Source organism: Eublepharis macularius, chromosome 4 (assembly GCF_028583425.1).
Source record: "Eublepharis macularius isolate TG4126 chromosome 4, MPM_Emac_v1.0, whole genome shotgun sequence".
Lineage (NCBI taxonomy): Eukaryota > Metazoa > Chordata > Lepidosauria > Squamata > Eublepharidae > Eublepharis > Eublepharis macularius.
In genome coordinates this window covers 13,669,595-13,689,549 of record NC_072793.1, presented here as the reverse complement: position 1 = coordinate 13,689,549, position 19,955 = coordinate 13,669,595, and the positions used below count along the sequence as shown (strand labels likewise).

Below are 19,955 nucleotides of genomic sequence, written 5' to 3'. Positions count from 1 at the left end.
CACTATCCTGCTGTCTCTCCCTCCCAGGGACGTTTCCCTGAACGGCCTGCTGCGACCCTTTGCCCCAGCAACGCCCCCCCCCCCCCGCGCGCTTCCTTTGGGGCCGGCACTCGGGCAGAGACGCGCCGTTTCGCGGCGGGCGTCCCCGTCCTCGGCTCTGCGCGCTCCCCATTGGCCGGCCGGGGCCACCCTCCTTGCCGCCGGGCTGCTGATGTCAGCCGCGCTCGCGCCCCCCCCCCCGCACTCCCCCGGCCGAGGCTGCAACCGCAGCAGCGAAGCGCAGGCAGCAGCAGCCCGTCGGTGCGCACAGGCGCGCACGGCTCTGGCGGGGAAGACCAGCCCCGGAGGAGGCACCGAGCCGAGGCGGGAGGAGAAGCCGAGGAGGCGCAGCCCCGGGGCGGCAGCAGCAGCAGCAGCAGCGCCGCTAGGGCAGCCAGGCGGAGAGGGAAGCGCCTTGTTTACCCGCCCGGCCGGGGAGGAAGCGCGGGGAGCCTTTGTCTTGGGGCGGCAGCATCCCTCCTTCGCCCGCCTCTCCTCCTCTCCCCGCTGCCGCGCCAGGCACGTCTCGCTAGACCCGCCGAGAGCGTTGCCGACCCCAAAACCGCCGCCGCCGTGCCCCGGGGCTGCCTTCCCTTTGCCGCTCGAGACGCCTTTGTGGGAGAAAAAGCCGTCACATGATCCGCGGGTGAGGGCGAGGGACGCCGGGCGAGCGGAGGGGCTGCGGCGCGGCGGCGCGTTCGGCGGGCTCTGCCTCCTCTCTCCATGGTGGCGGCTTCCGCGGACGGCGCCGAGCCCAGCTTCTGCGAGGGGCCGCCGCTGTAGACCGGGCTCCGGACCCGACCGCCCTTGGGGCCGCCGCCGGGGCGCCGCGAGCCCCGCACCGTTTCTCCTCAGGCGCGGCCGGGCATTGCGCGTGCAAGAATATGCTCATGAAGGAGTACCGGATCTGCATGCCTTTGACAGTTGAGGAGGTAGGCGAGGGCGCGCGCGGAGCGTTTCTCGGGGGGCTGTGAGGAGGGGGGGGCGGCCTCTGGGGACAGTTAACCAAATCCCCCCCCCGCCCGACCCCCAATCCTTTCGATTTCGGTTGCGGCTCAAGGAAACGGCTTTTAGGCGAAAGTCAACACGCCGTTCGCCTGTGTCATCAAAACTCTCCCTCGGCTCCTGTGAGCTTTGCCAAGCCTCAGCGTGTACACAGACTTCTGAGGGGACTGGTTGGTGCCGAAATCATTATTGTGGTGGTTTTGCCCGACCAAAGAAAGCTTCAGCAGACGAAAAACGTTCTTTGCTGAACTGAACCTTTTTTAAAAAAAATCCATAACGAACCCTTTTTGAAAAATCAGTTCCTTCCACAGTCCAAGTTTAGATGTTTGATCTCCTCCCCAGGGTTTCTTTGATGTGAAGTATTGACAAGCAGCCTTGCTTTTTCCCTCAGTAACATTTTTAATTTCCTCATTCTGGTGTTGATAAATTTTGATAAAGCTAATATGTGCTTAATAAAAGACCTGGGTACATTACATATCTTTTTTTTTTTAAAGAAGTATGTATATTGAAAACAAGTGGCAGACTGTGAAGGAAAAAAATGCGGAACTGAATATTCTGATTATTATATTTTTATGTAGAATGCAACAGGCTTCAGTATTATATCAGCTTTTAAAATCAATTTTTATTAGTTGTTTTATTGGGGAAAAGTTATCCTATCACATATATCTTGGCACTCAGCCTCCTGTTTAGCATGTGGAGCAGCTGATTGTGTCTTAAATTTTGGATATGAACCTCTGGACGATACAAAATATTTATTTAATGGCAATTGAGGCACTCTTATGAAAGTTTCTTTTCTGCTTTATCTTTTGGCGCTGCGCAAAATACATTTTTAACATGCCTGTAATCCACAAGGGGGAGCTTTGAATACATTTTTCAGTAGAGCTCTATCCTTCCTTTTGCCTCTGTAATGCTACATTCACAGAATGGTGGTTAGAAGACTGTTACTGGATTTTTAGTTTTAAAAGATTAAACAATATAAGCATTCTTATATTGAACAAAATTCTGGATTGCTATGGTGTTCATACCAAAGTCGTAACATATATTGATAGTAACACATTAGTGCACAACTGTAAACTAGAAATACAAGATTTGAGTTCTCTGAGGCAAACTCTTTTGCATCTGTATATATTTATTGGCTTACCCCATTCACTGCATATGTACATGTGCATGAATCTCCTCTCCTCTACACTCCCTCTCTACCAAACCAAAGCTCTGGTTCTGAAAAGTCCCTCGCAAATACTTCCACAGAAGCTACCCGCTCACAAAAAAAAAGCCTGCATCTGAACCAAAATCTCTCCATGTCACCTGTTTGTGAAATGTCACAGCCTGAAGGGAAAAGAAAACCCAACTCTTTTATCTCCAGAACTTTGTCTCCTTGTTGTCTTACATATCATAGTCAAACCAGACAAGTGACTATTCACAACTTAGCTTGGTTTGAAATGCAGTTATAGTTCAGTGGGAACAAAAATTAAACGTATAGCTTGCATGTTCAGATCTGAAAATGAAGTTCAGCTAATCATCTTCCAAAGCTGAATATTCTTGGACTGGGTTTCAAAATGTGTTGAATGCAGAGCTATTCTAGCAAATATTTGCAGATCTACATTTGGCAAGCGTGCTGCTGAGGTGTACTGTAGAACGTATTCTCTTTCATATTGCAAGAAGGGTTTAGTGTTACATGAATGAGCTTCATATTTGCATTCCCCCTTCTTTCTCCCCCACTTGGATTCCCTCCTGCATTTCAGTTTGTTAATGAGCCATAATTTGACATTATTTGTGGATTAGGCAAGTTATGGGTAGCACAAGCCATAGTTTCCCTGGAATACGAAAACTGCAAATACTTAAACCATGGTTTACAGTTCTGATTTGCAGGCAAACTATAGGTTGCTCAGTTTATATGTAATGTATATAACGTGTCACATTACACATGAACAGAAGTAGGGAAAAGGAATGAAGTGAGTCTTTTGTCTCTTAGAATTTTTGTTAAAAGTTCAGCAACTTGGTAAGTTTCCTTCTAGTGTTCTCAACTGTACATTCTTGAGCAAGTTGACCCTTATATCCATTAGCAATAGGAGAGAATGATTCCTCCCCACTACAGAAATTTAAAGTGTCAATTTATAGGTCTAACTGCTCAGAACACTGAGTCAAAGGGTATATTGCAAGTTCTGTGCTAGGAACTTTTCCAAGGGTGATGGTGGAGATTGCCATCAAGTCATAGCTGGCTTATGGCAACCCCTGGTAGGGTTTTCATAGCAAGAGAATAACAGAGGTGGTTTGCTGTTGTCAAGCGTCTGCAGGCCCAATTTGGATCAGGAGGAGAGGCAACTTAAGCCTTCACCCATACTGTTTTCCTGACATGAAATGGCCCCAAGGGTAAGGTTGCTGACTTCCAGGTGAAGGGGTCCAATCAACAAAAAGCCATCTGACGGATGGACCGGCTCCTATGCAAGAAGACGTTTCGATTCTTTCTCAAAGATGGCAAATGCAGGTACTGATGCTGGTCCTATTCAAAGTATTTCAATTCCACAGTTTAACAAGCACATCAAACCCCCTCCTTCAAATGATGGTAATGAATAGGACCAGCATCAGTACCTGCTTTTGCCATCTTTGAGAATCGAAACGGCTTCATCCGTCAGATGGCTTTTTGTTGATTGGACCCCTCCTCCTCGCTGCTACACCGCGTAGACCCGCCAACGGATTACTCATGGACTTACATGCTCTTGCGTAAGAGCTCTATGATGATATGAACAGTTTTCTTGCTTAAGCACCTAGCACTTTCAGTGTATGTTTGTTGTACATGTTGTACCAGCTATCATTGATTTTTGAATTGTATGGTCATAGGCTTAAGCACTTAGCACTTTTATATGAGTTTTCACAGTCCATGTTAATGAATTGTAACGGTTTTATGTTGCCGGGGCCTCCTTCCGTGCGTGCTTGTTAATACAGTGAATTACATAGTGAATATTCTTATAAATGGCACTTTATTATTACTGTTTAATTGTAGCATATCATTGTGTTAACTCTTGGTTCTAGTTAGTTTTCACGTGGTTCTTTGGTTGTTGACTTTGCTCGTGATACTCTCGCCTACCGGTGACTTCCAAGTGAGGCCTGGAAATACAACTGATCTCCAGACATTGGTTCCTCTGGAGAAAATGGCTGCTTTGGAGGGTGAACTCTATGGAATTATATCCTGTTGAGATCCTTCCCCTCCCCAAACACTGCCCTCCTCAGCGCCCCACCGCCCAATTCTCCAGAAATTTCCAAGCACAGAGTTGGCAACCCACTCCTGTTTACCTTGCTGGAAAAGCTTAGGTATACTCCATCAGTACACGTGGAACTCCCAACAGAGCTGATAGCTGGTCCCCTGGGCCAGTTTCAGGTCAAGAAAATGGCATGGGGAAGGCTGACTTTTCTTCTTCCTGTGTACTTACAATGGGTTTAATAAGGTGTAATTCTGTTTAGGATTGCACTTTTAAGACTGCAGTACTAGGGAAACATAAATCTAATTTAAGTCAGTGGGACTTTCTTCCAAGTGCATATTTTCTGACTGTACAATTAACCTTAAAATAGTATTCCTATTTATTAGCTTCCTTTATATACAGATTTATTTATATATTAATTATAAAGCATTAACATTTACATACTTTCAAACTTGAAGAGGATGCAAGTTAAATAATGATTTTTATTGATAGTTATAAGTCTGCACTCATACTGCCTTAAAATTGAATCCATTTGTATCAATCTATACCTCCGTTCCTCCAAGGAATTTGGGTGGCTTACATGATCTCCTGTTCCATTTATCCTCACAAGCACCTTGTATATATCAACTGAGAGAAAATGACTGGCTTCAAGTAACTTTGAATTTGTACTGGGGTACTCTGTACTCTGTGGTAGTTAAACATTCTAACTGCCATTACCATGGCTATAATACGCAATGAGTTACATAACTTTTCTGTGTAAAAAAAATGAACTGGGGCAAAACATTTGAAGGGAAACGTAAGATGAAAAAGATTATGTGAAAATTATAAAAGTCATGACAATTTCCTTTCCATGACATGAGGAAACTTTCTGCCATGTAATTACGGACCTTGCTTCTGGAAAGTTCTGGCAGTTGCTCTTCGAGTAAGCGATCTTGCTTAGAATCCTTACATGTGTGCAGACTGAGCCAAATAGAAATCCTTAATTGTTCACTTAAACAAACATTTTTTAGTTAAGCATGCATGTGGGCGGCACAACCAGAGGTTTGGATGGATGCTCCTGGTGGTATAAAGACTCTATTTAGTTGCAACCAGATACATTTTAACTCTCGTAGCAACCAATTAGTATGCATACTTGTTCAGCAAAATTATTATAGAATATTTGAGATTTGATTTTAATTGGTTATTTACATCATGTTGATTTAAAGCAACCCATCTTGATGCTTGTTTCTTGAGGGCTTTTGAGATATTTTCCTCTTCTGGGACTGTATCCTAAGTAATCTAGGTAATGCTCTACAATCTTTATACGTGTTGTCATCTTGTACAGAAGATAGCACATTGTGAGAAGGTGATGTTAGTAATTAACTCTTGCTTTTGTTAGATCCATTGCTGCTTTCCTTTAGTTTAGAAATTTGGTTATGAGCAGATGACCTTTAAACATTTATCATCAAAAGGGAATTTTCCTTGAACAGTTTATGTATTTGTTTAAAGTCTCATGTGACATGGCCAAAGGGGGGAAAGTCAGGCTTCCGGCATTAGGTTGTGATGGTGGTTTTGTGGTCATTTTTACAGTTAACTTTATTTTAAAAATTCTAAAGCATGGGGCATGGTACTGAAGCATTTGTGACATACAACAGTGAAAGGCCTCATTGGTATGTTCTTGCAAAAAATATTCTATGCTGGGGTAATGCTGCCTGTTTGGGAAGTAGACTTCCCACAGTAGCTTTCATGAAGTTTACTATTAAATACACCTCAGCATACTGTTAACTATTTGTGCTGGTCCAGCATACATTATTCTGCTTTATACAAAAGATATTAGGGTTTGCAAAGCTGAGGTGGAGTCCTTGTAAATACAGCCAGAGTTGTCAATGGGTGTTTTGGCTGTCTAGCTGTAGAAAAGGAGCAATTAATGTCTGTTTGCAATATAAATGATCCCCATGGCATAGTTTAGTATTGATTGTTATGGCATTTACTGAAACATCTGAGCATATATTTGCCCTAAGGATTTGACTGTTCCTGGCTCTAGCACAAGTGCGTGAAGCGTGGAAGGAGCAAAAGATCTGTTGCTTAACACATTTCCCCTCTCTCCAAGGAACCACAATGTTTCTTTCATTCCATGCTTGTCCCTTGTCTCTCTGTATCATCCTTTATGCAAATTGTGCCTCTGGAGTCCTTTGAGAAATTACATGAAGCACAAAATAGTTTTCAAGGGGGAACAGTGACGTCACCACGAAAGCAGGCTCCTTCTCCCCAAGCCCATTTATGGAAGCCACCTTAATGAGCCCCTGCCAGCCGCCATCCACTCTCCAGATGCCAAGATGTGACTTCAGAGAATCTGTGGTAGCAGCTGGTAAGCTTAATTTGCTCTAAGGTTTCCTAAAGCCGTACAGCACTGATTGAGAACAATTTAGACAACAGTATGGCATCCCCCACCCTGTTGGATGGCTCCAATTTACTTGCCTCAGAGTGAGCTGATTCTTGAGGACACTTGGCTGCAAATTACAGCTGTGTGGGGAGATTTGAAATCAGAGCTGACAGCACAGCTGTACCCTGTTTGGATAAAGTCAAACAGTTGGATCTAGAACCCACTTAGTTGTCTTTTTGGCTGTCCATGGTAGCCACAAAACTCTCCTCCAGCACCACATTTCAAATGAATAAATTTTCTTCCTGTCAGCTTTCTCCATTGTCCAACTTTCAAATCCATACACAGTAATGGGAAATATCATCATTTGGATTATCTTGATCTTGGTCCCTAGACAGACGTCCTTATTTTTAAAGATCTTTTCTAGTTCCCTTATGGCTGCTCTTCTAAGTCTTCTGATTTCTTGGTTGCAGTCTCTCTTTTGGTGGATCATTGAGCCAAAGAATAGAAAATCTTGAGCCATTTCACTTTCCTCATTGTCATTTTTAAAACTGTGTAATTCCTCAGTTTAAAACTGTGTGATTCCTCAGTAGTCATTATTTTTGTATTCTTGTTCAGCTGTCATCCTGCCTAGACACTTTCCCCTTTAACTTTCATCAGTAGTTGTTTTAAGTATTCACAATTTTCTGCCAGTAACGTGGTGTCATCTGCATATCTCAAATGGTTAATGTTCCTTTCACTAATTTTCACTCCACCTTTTTATGAATCTAATCCAGCTTTCCTTATGATATGCTCTGCATAGAGATTGAATAGGTAGGGAGATAATATGCCTCTGTATTTCATCCCAAACTTGAAGTTTCTTCTTATAAAGGGTTTACAGTGTAGGCAAATTTTTGCTTTGGGGTAAACATATCCCCTGAATAGAATTGTGCAGTTTTCTAGACGACTCCCTGTTGTGGGTGATCATTTTTCTGAAAGTGAATTTAATTTTAGCAAGGACTATACTTGATAGCTGTCTTTGATAATCCTTGTAACCTTTCATTGGGAAATAGAGTCCTGCACTGCCTCAAAGTATGGCTCAATTGAATTTGCTAGATTTTTGGAGATTATGCAGTGGGAATGCTTGTACATTTACTATGTTCTATTTCCCAAGATTTTTACTGTCATATTGACTTGCTTTTGGTCTGAAGAACAGTAGCATTGCACTTCGATGACTCTACCTAGCTTATTACTAGGTCAGATCTCTGGATCTATGTTTGTGATATTTAAGAACTGAAAACTAGCAATTTACTCATGGAAAATTCAATCATGTTATGAATTGCATGTTAATTTTATGGATTTGTGAAAATATATTGATAACATTCCTCTTTTGGCATGACTCAATACGTCCTGCAGGCACTAAGGAATTTAAAATGGAGAAAGGAAAAGAAACCTTTACATTGATTGCTTTGAGACATTTCTAAATTAGAACAAAACCGTACACGTCAGGCTTTGTAGAATTTGTAGAAAGCATATCAGTCTCAGAACACCATTATATTTGTTTGGAAAATGTTTGCCCCAAATAATAAAAAAATACGGTTTTGAAATTGGGGCCTTATAATTTATGAACTTTCAGACTTGAAAGTTTGCAGAAAACATTGGTTGCTGTGGAGAAATGCATTCCATTTTGGGACCACAAGACCCTCATATTAATTTTAGGAGGTTTATCTGTTGACATAAGGGCAGAGAGAGACATTAACTGCTCACAGTCATTCCCATTCCATTGATGGCTCCCATAAGCACCCAATACTTAAGGCCTGGATAGGCAAATGCTTTTAGCTAGCACAAAACAATCAAAGGGCCATCTCATACCACACCTTAGAGGGAGCAGAGACTTGGGAATTTTATTTTACTTTTTCTATAATCCGCCTTTTCTCCCCAACGGAAACCCAAAGCAGCTTGCATCATTCTCCTGTCCTCCATTTTATCCTCAAAACAACCCTCTGAGTTAAGTTAGGCTGAGCTAGGGTCACCAAGTCTTCCAGGTGACCAGGAGGAGGGGTGGGGGTAGCATTTATCTATACCATCCTCATGCTCCCAGTCTTGCGTGAGAAGATTCCCCTTCTAGAAGTGATGTCATCATACGAGGCATAAGAGGGTGGGCACAGTTCACAATAGGGCTGAGTTTGAAAGATTCTTAAAGTATCAGCCCTTGTGCAAAACTCGTGTATCCTCTTGTGGTTCATATGATGACATCATTTCTGGAAGTTACATCATCATGCGTGGGCCTGGGATTGTGCATGCCTGCTTGCCCAGGCTGCCAGCCGGTGGCAAGATCTCCAGGTGGCTTACCTCTTCCTACCAATAGCCAATCATCAGCAGTCAGAGGGGCAAACCAACGGGCATGGCTGAGCAAGAATTCAAATCTAGGTCTCCCAGTCTGACACTCTGACCACTACACCATTCTGGGCCTCCAAATGCCAGTATTTCTCCCCGGAAATGACAGGAAGAGAATGAATGACCTGCAAGGGGGTAAGCAGAAGGTGATAATTAATTTCATGGACAAAGGGAACGAGGTCCTATTAGTAGGGCTATTTGGTGGGTCTATTTTGCAAGGTCCATTTTTGTAAGGTCCACTTGGTGGATAACATCTGGATGGCTGCCATTGCCTTGTGGAGCTAACAAAGGGATGGCAGCCCAAACAAATACTCCAAGGTAATGGAGAGCTTTTAGAATGCTGTAACTTCTAAGTTTAAAAATCTGTCTTAGAATAATACCAGCTGCTGCTAGGTGTTTATATAGCTGAGGAACAGAGGAATGCATGCTTGCGCCATTTCTTTGTATTCCTTACTCTATCTGTTGCTGTGCAGATCATGTGTGTGGACTTTTTTTCCACAGTAAATCTTTTTCTATTTTAAATGCTGGTGGTTGTTCTCTGTACATAGACCACCACCATGCAAGCTCACTATCTAAAATGGGTGCCAGCAGAAAGGGAGTGGTTGGTTGCTAGATCCCTATCTCCATGAGAGTGTGTAAATGCAGTAAACCATCCCCATGGTAACCAATAGTTGGGTAGTGGGAGATATGGGCAGTTGCTGGAGCCTTTAAAACAGCATTTTGGACAGAGTGCTAGGAGTGTTGCCCCTCTTAGCAGGAAATACTCTAACCGACCAGCTGGTGGGAAAAGAAATACCAGAGAAGTCGGAAACTCCTCTAAGAGTTGGGCAGACTGGCAAGAGTAATGCGTCACTGGTCAGAGACTCAGGATGACCACTGAGTAAGAAAGAAACTCCTAATATATCATCTGCACAGTAATTCCCAACCTGTATAAGGATTCTTCCTTGTTGCCATTAAACAGGTTCATCATTTCTTTAGTTAACCGGGACCAAAAATGTTTATTTCTGTCTTGGCCTGAGAATACTTATCCTTGACAATATGCACACTGTGACCTGACTGGGTTTATGCTGTGGTGACAGTTACCTACTAATACAAAAATTATTGCTATCATCAGTGCAGGCAAAGGCTTCAATCATGCTTTAAACAATTGCTCTTTCTTTAGATGCAGAGAAAATCTTTGACAAAGCAAAGTGGGTCTGTCTGAAATATCTCCTTCAAATACATTTGTGGTTTATGTTCAGAACAATTAAACTAGACATGTAATCTTAAGGGTTCCATATTTGTTAATAACCAAAACTTTTCATCTGAATAAGGGACCTTTGATTCTTGAAAGCTTATACCCTGAAAATCTTGTTGGTCTCTGTCACAGCTGCTGGGGCCCAGGGAAGCTGTCTGTAGGCTGCCACCACTCTGGTACAGGTTTCCTAAAGAAGGGCCCAGAGCACCCAACCAACACCTTTTGTTGACTCTTTCCCAGTAGGTTTAATTTATTACATGACCAAATGAGGCATGAGGACCCAGGCAGAATAATAAAGAACTTTATTTAAAAGGTTTATTAATAACTGGTTCTCAAACTTTGTAGATTAAAGAGAATAGTAAAGGTTGGTGAACAAACAAAACTAAAACACCCTAACACGTCTAACTAGACTGTTCTTACTGTCTCCTGGTGACTGTCTTCCAACTGTCTCACCCCTTCTGGATGAAGGATCACTCCATCTGCAGCAGCCTCTCCTCAGCTCTGCTCCTTCCCACTGTGATGAGGCCTTTTATCTCTTCTCTCAGGCACCAACCCCCTATTTTCCTAATGGTGCAAATTTTCCCTCCAAATCCCCTCTTACCCAATCACAGGGGCCTTGCAGTAACTTTAGTGCAGGCTTCCCCAGAGCCACTGGGCCCAGGCTCATAACAGTCTGTAAGGTGCCACTGGACTCACATTTTGTGAATATTGTGTATCCTTGAGTTTGAGTAACTCTGACAGCTTTTATATACTTTTTTTTTGTTCCTCTCATATTTGGAGAGACAAAGGAAATAGACAAGGGCCAGTTTGTATTAATTTGGAGTTTTTCCTTTGTACTTATGCATTAATGCTTGTATGATTTTAAACATAGTTTAGAGTTTTCTGCTTTTACATCTATAACAACTTAATTTTGTTGTCATTTTCAATTTTTGTTTTATTTTTCTATATTGTTTTCATCAGGATTGTTGCATTCATGTTTTTGTTATGACTCTAATGTATATACTGCTTACTGTTCTGGTCTTTATGATAAATCTTACATTTTATAGTTTTTTAAAAAAAGATTTTCAAATAATGTCTTGGGATCTATATGATTTTGCCTTATTATACATGAGAGGATTAGCTCCTAGGCAACAGGCACAAAAGTCAAGAGACACATTCCCTCCCAAATATTTAATTCAACATGAACTTTCATGACTCAATACTCCCTCCCCCCAGGTTTTGAGTCATGAAAGCGCATGTTGAATTAAATACTGTTAGTCTTTTTAAGGTACAGTTTTACTCCTGTCCTGTGTAGTTCTGTTGTAACAGACTAACACAGCTATCTCTCTCAAATAAAAGTAAAGAGAATTATTGATTAAACTGCTATGCCAAGGATTCTCACACAGTATGTAGAAGCCTATTAGCGCTCCAAGAGAGCTAAAGTATAACTTGATAAATTAAACTGCCCTTATTGCCTCATAAGGGCCTGTTGGCAGTTCACTCTCTGCTCCAAATAATACAGCCACAAAATGAAACACAGCATCTCTGTCTGATTCCTCTGAAAAGCAAGTAGAAGTTGATTTGCTCATTACTAATGAATAACTACAAATTGGAATGGTGGCAAGAGAAACATTTAAAAATGACTGGCAGACTGATGGTATGATGTCACTTCTGGGGGAAAACTGGAAGTGACATCAGTCCTCTCTAAGAATTGCCCCAAACTCTATTGTTTTACCATAGAGTTCCTGGAAACTGCTTGAGAAGCATGACATCACTTCTGGGGTTTTCCTGGAAGAGATGTCATGCCAGTGCCAAAGGCTGCCCCACGCCTCCCCCTGCCCAGTGTCCTGCTGGGTCTGGCAACTGTAATATGGCCAGGTTGTTATCAGGTGTTTTCAGGGCATTGAGAGTAGATGTGGGCACAAACTGGGGAAAAACTGATTTTCACAGACCATGGACCAGTCACAGACCTGCTCTGGTTTGCAGACCGGTTTGTCGGTCTGTGATCTGTCACTTCTGGGGGTCCTGGGACCTCCCCTTTCACACTCACAGATGCCAAACTTGCAGCAAATTTTCAGCAGGCTCTCCTCCAACCACCCTCCAAGTTTGGCCAAGATTGCATTTCAGAGGTCCAAGTTACAGACCACCAAAGCGGCCGCCTCTGGAAACTTCCAGTAGATAGAATAGGAGCCATAAACACCAACTGACTTGCATTGGCTTGCAGCACCAAAAAGTTGCAATGAAAATGTTGGACTGAGTTGGAGAATCTTCCTCTGAGAACGGAATGACAGCCCCCAGAGAGGAATGATGGTTCCTGGGAGCAGAAAACCTGCTTTGGGGCTGGAATGAGGAGGGAGAGAAGTACTGCTGGTGCTGGGCACCAATGAGCAACCAGGACAACCTTGGCACTTCTTCCCCCCACGACCATCCTTCCTCCTCGTTCCAACCCTCATGGTGCTATAAGAAAAGCCCTTAGCTGAGGAACCCCCTGAGCTTGGTCCCAGAACCTTGCTGGGACTGGGTTGGGGCAGAGCCCTAGCCCAACACCACAAATAAGAATTGAAAAAAAAATGAGACAGAAGAGGGAACCCTCAAGGAGCCCAATAAGCTTGCACCCAGAGCCTTACTGCAGCTCTGAGACTGGGTTGGGGCAGAGTCCTAGGCTAGCCCACCACTCCACAAGCAAATAAGAATTGAAATTAAAAAAATAAACAGGAGAGTGAGCCCTCAGCCAAGGAAACCCAGTAAGCTTGCTCCCACCCAGAGCCTTGCTGCAGCACAAGCCCCAAGCCTCCCTCTCGCAATGTGCAATGCAAAAAAAAAAAAAAACAACCCAAACAAACTCCACAGCAAGCAGTTCCTTGCTCAGTAACTGCAGGCTGGAAAGTGAAACCATGGCTCTGAGCTGTGTCTTATATACTAAACGCTCACATAGAGTATAATGGGAGCTCTCTGGTTGGCAGCCAGAGCTACCTATCAAGGTTTTCAAGGCTAAGATTGGTGTGTTTCGGGGGCAGCAGAAGGTTTGCAGGCAGCTCCTACGTTGCCTAGGGAATTGATTGCTTGGTGAAGGGATGTCTGGTTTCACAGACCAATGGTCTGGCCAAAGTTTGTCGCGTCCGTGAAAAAAGACACATCCCGCGACCCACTGGCTCGTGAATGCCAAACCGGCCCAGTCCGTGTAAATTTTGGTCCGTTTTCTGGTCCATGCCCACCTCTAGTTGAGAGTCTTTCCTGTTAGCGTAACTTCTGAATGAGTATGTCTGTGGTTTAAGCCACTAGAGGTGAACGATCAGCAACCATAATATAAATATAAGGAAGCTTGCTTCCTGCTTAAATGTGTGCTAAGGTGCTGCAATACAGGCTTCAAGGACTCGTTTTGTAATATTCCTTGGTTGCTGTTGCTCCATACTGAGCTATTGACGTCTTTTGTTGCTTTGGAGTGGAGATGTCAGTCCTATCTGTCCCCCCTTGCATTGCTGCAATGTTTTATCACTACTTCCTGATCTTTTGTTTATAGAAATAGATGGCTGAATAAGAGGTTAAAACAGGCCCCTGTTTAGTTTAAATATTCTGCAGGCTTTCTTTTTTTATTTTAAGTGAATTTTGCTTTTTTATTATTTTATTTCCCCCATGAAGAGAAATCCTCCAAAGTATTACAATTAAATTTGATTATACATCCTCTCTCACAGTGTACCAACAAAGTACTTTTTTAATTTAAAAAACAAAGTCAGGCCCCAAAACATAAATGAAATATTTTTTTAAAAACTCATATAAAATAGCTGTGTAAATTGAACAGTACGTGGTATTTGTGAATTCTGAAAACCCTGGAGAGACAATGGGAAAGGAGAAGGGCTTGTGTTCCTTGGAGGATTTCCACTGAAAGGGGGATGACTTTTGCTGATTCCTCCTCCCTCTGCAGACTTTTTGACTCCGGTCTCGTGCTGTTCCTTGGGATCTACTGTCCCCAAGGAGGAGCAGCATTTCAGGGAATATTTTGAGCTGCAGCGGAAGGTGAAATGTGAGGAAAATCTGCTCAGCTGACAGAAATCAGTCAGCAGAAATGATCTGTGAAATCCAAGTCAACATGTTCCTTAAAAGATGCTAGTCCTGAAACTGCAGTCCAGGGGAATACCTTTGCCACCCACTGTCATCAGCTGTGGATTATTAATACCAGTAGCCTCCCAACTCTCAGAATAACATGGAAAAGCCTTACCACTTGGTACAGACCTCAGCCTTTGGCAAATAAGAATGTGGGGCAGAAACAATTAACGCCCCAGTTGTAGTAATACCGGCAAGCACTTGATAGCGAACCTTAATAAGGGGTAAGCAGTCTTCTGTATTAGCTCCATAATTTGGACCACCCCATTTATAGATCATTAGCCTTTCCTATGCTAAATTGCTGGTTAGACATTTTGGTTTGCACCAATAGTGTTAGCTACCAGTATTGCTAAACATGCACATTCTCTGACCTCTCAGATCCTGAGCAAGCTGCCTGTGTAGACCAACTATGGAGATGGGAATTTCCGTTATACAGCTGCTGAGTACAGCATATTTGTATGTTATGATAGGATGTGACAGTCTCTGGGACATGGGTAAATGGCTGGCAAATATTACTCTCAGTGAATTAGATGCGTATGATAATTCAGGTTTCCTCTTTTCTGCAAGATTTTGTTGTTCATTGCTTTAGGCTAAAGGTTTACAGAAGCAAGAGCAGAATGAAGTGGATTCAGAACTCTGTTGGGTTAATTGCAGCATATGATTTAATTTGCAACATTGTTGAGATGCAGCACAATTTTGGACTGCTCCATACTAGATGTAACCAACACTCTTTGCCCATTAGAGTGGGTAGTCCCTATTCAACATCAGTGCCTTGTGTCTTGGCTAATATTTGGGAAGGAACAAAAGAATGGAATTTCCCGTCTTTGTGAGCATCACAGGAGATATTAATAACTTCACATGACCACTGAAGGAGGTTTTTGAAGCACTCACCAGCTACTGCCTAGAATCTTTGTAAATTATTTTATTTAAGTTTCATTAGTCCAGAAAGTTATAATATGGTTTTTTGTGGATAATTGATTGCTCTTCTTCACTATCCTCACTAACAGATTTATGGGAAGGGAAAAATGTGTTTGTTGGAGAGGGTCATATAGGGAGTGTGTCTCCTGATTCCTTACCATGATTAAGAGGGCATGGCACAGTCCTTAGATGTCCAAGAAAGGCATATAGTCATCTCAATTGTTCCATTAAATACGCATGTTAATTTTGTGTTCATTTCTTGTAAAAAAAAATTAATCAGTTTCATGCCGAAGGAGAAAGTAGTAATACACAGGGTCAGATCAGCTGCTGGTATTTGTCCTTCTTTAAAAAAATTAACACGTCCTTATCACTTTAGCAAGTTCGTTGGCTGGAACCCAAATGTGCAAAAACGACAGTGAGCTCGAAAGCAAAGCTTATATGGATTTGCCCTCCCTGCCCCCAAGAAAGTGATCAGGCTTGGTTGAACAAACAGATCTAATCTGATCTTTCTGGAGTACTGGTATCTGCTTACATCACAAAGCCTCCATGAGTGCACGACATCAAACTGACCTTGAAGTGTACAAGCTAACAGCTCAAGTATGCAAGGCTTCAACTATACATGCCCCTACAAAGATACAGAAATAAACAATGTTTTGTTTATAGAGTGGTAGTTAGAACAACGGTGTGAAACTTAGAAGGCTGCTCTGCTTTAATGTGGAAAAGAGAGCACCTGGTTTGTTTCTGCTTTAGATCTCTTCATACCACTTTCACTCAAGTTATGTATAGAACTGGGATCAAGATGCTCACCATAGAATGGGTGTGGTCTGTGAATTGAATTTCCTGGAAATAGTGCAATATGGGTTGGTTCCAGCGGACTGTCAGCGGAAGGTGCTGACAGCCACAGATCTTCCCCTCCCTGCAGCAGCCGGTTCTAACCCCCAGAAAGTTGATTTCCGGGATTGTGGAGCCTATGTGGAGTAATAGCCACGTGAGCTGATAGACTGCAGGGAGGATGCAGAGAACGAGAATTTATTTTATTTTATTTAGGAAATTAGTATTCCACCTTCTAATCACAAGGAATACTCAAGGCAGATTACAGTAGTGACAAGGAACAATATATCCAGTTCGATCATAGGTAATATATTCTTTTTGGTTGTGCAGTGGGGCAGAAATCTTCCTAGAGTTTGAATTTCTATCTATAATAAATTATTTGGGTGAAATTACTTAACATCACAATCTTAAACAGTTTTATTTAGAAGAGAGTCCATTGTTCTCAGGAGAATTTGCCTCCAAGCAAGTGTGCTTGGGAACACAATCTTAATAAAGCTTAATAAAGGAGCATGGCTTTATTAACATCGCCCCTCACACTTTGTTGAGCAAATAAAGTCCTTTATTTATTCAGCAAAGTGCGTGTGTGAGTGAATGAATGTTAATGTACCTTTGTAAAATTGCCCTCTTAGTTTGGCTTCAACATATTAAGACATTAATTTAGGCTACTCATCTGTGTCCCGAACTGTAGATTTACTGTTTCTACTCCCTTTCTCATGTTTTATTGGACGTGACGAGCCATGGTTTAATTAACCTACAGTTCTTGTTATTGGTTGAATGCAGGCTAGTTTATTAACACTGGATAGCTAGGATCTGTCAAACCAGAATCTGAAAACTTAGGTTTAAAAGTTGGTTTATTAATCACAGTTTTTCTTAACTGTGATTTTTGCATGATCACAAACATCCCGGCTTACTCCGCATTTAAACCTGACTAGTTTCTTAAAACTGCCCTCCCTGGCTACCGAATGACAATGAAATTGGCATTTGTTGATGTAAAGGTGGGTTTGAGTGATAATTTACAAGCTGAATCCTGGTGTCATCTATAATGAAAATAAATCATATTTTGATGTAATGTCTGAACTGAGCCAGAGTTATTGACTCAATGAATTGGTGTATGCTTAAATTGTCTGTTAAATTGTTGCCAGTTTCCCAACATGACACCCCAAACCCTGAGAGTCTTGGAACAGGATCCAGTGTTGTCCTAGTGGGACTGCAGAACTAAAAGGTACTTTCACACACCACATGGTATTGTACTTGGGGTTGCCAGCCCTCTGGCAACTAGTGGGAATCTGGGGGGTTGGGACTTGGGGCAGCATATGCTGGGAGGCAGCATGATGGTATTACATCACTTCTGGGGAAAACCTGGAAATAATGTGATGTCTTTAGGAATCGCTGGAAACTCTGCACCTCTCTAAGAATCACTGAAAACTGTATGGTAAAATGATAGGTGTCTGGTGATTCATAGAGAGGCATAATGTCAATTTCAGGTTTCCTCCAGAAGTGATGTAACACCATCACAACATCAATGATTTTTTTTTCATTTTTCTCCTACAAGCCAACAGAGCAGCAGTGGGCAACAAGGGTTGATATAGCGGCAGACTTATGTACCACCTGGTATCTATGGATGGGTGCAACCGTACTCCTGGGGCAGTGAAGAAATGAACTCTTTACAAAGACTAAAATATAACATGGAAATTAAGTACATGCTAATTGGAAAATGCAGATAAGCTGTTGATACCAGTTTATTGCCTCTGATCTACAGGTGCAGCAGCTGCTGAAAAAAGCATACGTAGAAATGTGAAAAGAAGCCATTAAGTGTGTGATCAAACGATGGCCCCTAAGATTTCAAACTATTGTCCTGAGATGCTGAGAATGTGCCCTAAAACCTGAGTTTGAGGACCAATGTTTGTCAACCCTAATTCTGTCTTTTGTGTTTTGTGTTTTCTTATCTAACCCCACCACACTGGGATTCCCAGCAGGAAATAAAAAAGAACCAATTTGAAACAATAGCATCTAGACTTAAGTATTAACCAACCCAGGCTTATATTGGTAACTCGGGTAAATTGACAGGCACAAGATGATTTGCTTTTTAAAAATGAGCAAGGTTTGTTCAGAAAAGACAAACAACGGGTAAAGATTAACAATAATCTCTCTCTGTGTGTATTGGGGTTTAGGTAGTATCTACCTAAGGAAGCATGCTATCTAAGGTAGGTTTAAAACATAGTATAGCACTCCACTGCAACCAAATTACATGCCAGGCCTAGCAGACTCTGCTAGCATATTGTAACACCTTTGTACACTCAGCTCCTAAGGCAGCAAAACTTAATTGAAGCAGCAGGCAGGTGGGAGGGGGAGTGCTCACCAGCTGGCCTGTGCCATTGCTGCAGCCCTTTAAACCCTTTACATTTCAAAATGCAGTGTAGTAGGCTTGGCTTCCAGAAGAATGAATGGACGGAAGACATGATGTCTGCACTTGGACGCCAGGTCTCTATCGATGTCTGTGATGCTCATTCTCTCCCCCCCCCCACTGTTCCTGCTGCCTTTACTTTAAATTCTAAAGAGTGTTTAAAGGAGTCCGTGTGACCTGCAGTAACTGGGATGTGCCCCCCCCCCTCCTGCTATCAGCCTGGAACCTAAAGCATTCCCCGAATTCCAGCAGACACGTTTTTGTTACTTCCAGAATGTCAGGAGTATTTAGGGTCACTTTGGATATCTCCATAATGAATCTAGGAATTTTGGGTTCAATTTCAGCTTGAGGCTATCCAAATGTACATCCCTAGTTTCAGCAGCATATTCTTTGGCTGCCCAAGCATTTTGAGTGGTTTGCAAACTCCAGTGGCAGTTCTTCAGATATTTTCTTTATGAACACCAGGTGAATACCAACCATTTATATTTGCCTGTCAAAGGCAACCTGTATGTGAGCACAAGAGCTCAGTTTCATTTGAAGGAGAGATGTATTTGCAATTGTTCCTAAGAAGATCAGTTATAATTCTAGTAACTGGTCAAGGTTCCTCCCACCTACCCCTCCCCTAAATTTGTGCCACACTCATTTCATTGATCTTCCATTTTCTTCAGGTTCCGTACTTCAGTGATTTTGTAATTAATCAAAATAATACTGCAAGTATCACTTCAGAATAACAGGGGCCTATAGGTTAGCTATTTTCAGGAATTTGTAGTCTATACATTACTATTTATAATTGAACTCCACTTCATTCAGGAATTATGGAAATGCATGTCACATGGGAGGGGTTTAAATGCAAATGAAAATAGATACGGTGGCACCAAAATAACAGTGTAACAGGTGGTTATATATTTATGTTGTCACTTTGAATCTATATAGATGAATTTATCTAAAATCTTTGGGCCTGGCTTTTTTCGGTATGTGCAAATCCTTTGCTGATTGCTTCTTTATATTTTAGCCTCAAGAAGCCTGACATTATTTTCAAATAGGACAATAGAATTGTGAGAGAATGAATACAGCTGCTGGAGCTGGTTTTAATGCATTCCTCACTCTCAGAGGGTAGGGCACCAGTTACTACCATTAGTTCATCCCAAAGCAGGGCTGGATCTATGGTTCCAAGTACCCAGGGCAACTGAAGACTGGCCACTTGTGTGTGCTCCCAGTGCTGCGTGATGACGTCACTTCTGCGACATCATGGCAAGCCAGCTGTCCCGGCATGCTGTGGACCTGGCGGCAGCAGCATGAGTGGCTGGGAGGCCACCTGCACCATTCGCCTGCCCCACAGGACAGGGGGTGGCCAGCTTGCCGCGTGCCCCCTGTCCTGCGGGGCAGGCGAATGGCGTGGGCAGCCTCCCAGCCACCTGTGCTGCCGTTCGTCTGCCCTGCAGGACAGGGGGCGGCTGGCTTGCCATGTGCCCCCTGTCCTGCGGGGCAGGCGAATGGCGCAGGTGGCCT

At 42.8% G+C, this 19,955-nt stretch overlaps 1 protein-coding gene across 1 annotated transcript in view; it reads left to right on the top strand.

The window, feature by feature from the left end:
- Positions 1-211: 211 nt before the first annotated feature.
- The window catches only part of PITPNC1 (phosphatidylinositol transfer protein cytoplasmic 1), a 242,459-nt gene continuing 222,715 nt past the window's right edge, over positions 212-19,955 (top strand). The window contains exons 1-2 of the mRNA XM_054976296.1: positions 212-614; positions 697-971. Coding sequence (XP_054832271.1) covers positions 212-614; positions 697-971 — 678 coding nt within the window. The remainder of the gene's footprint in view (positions 615-696; positions 972-19,955) is intronic.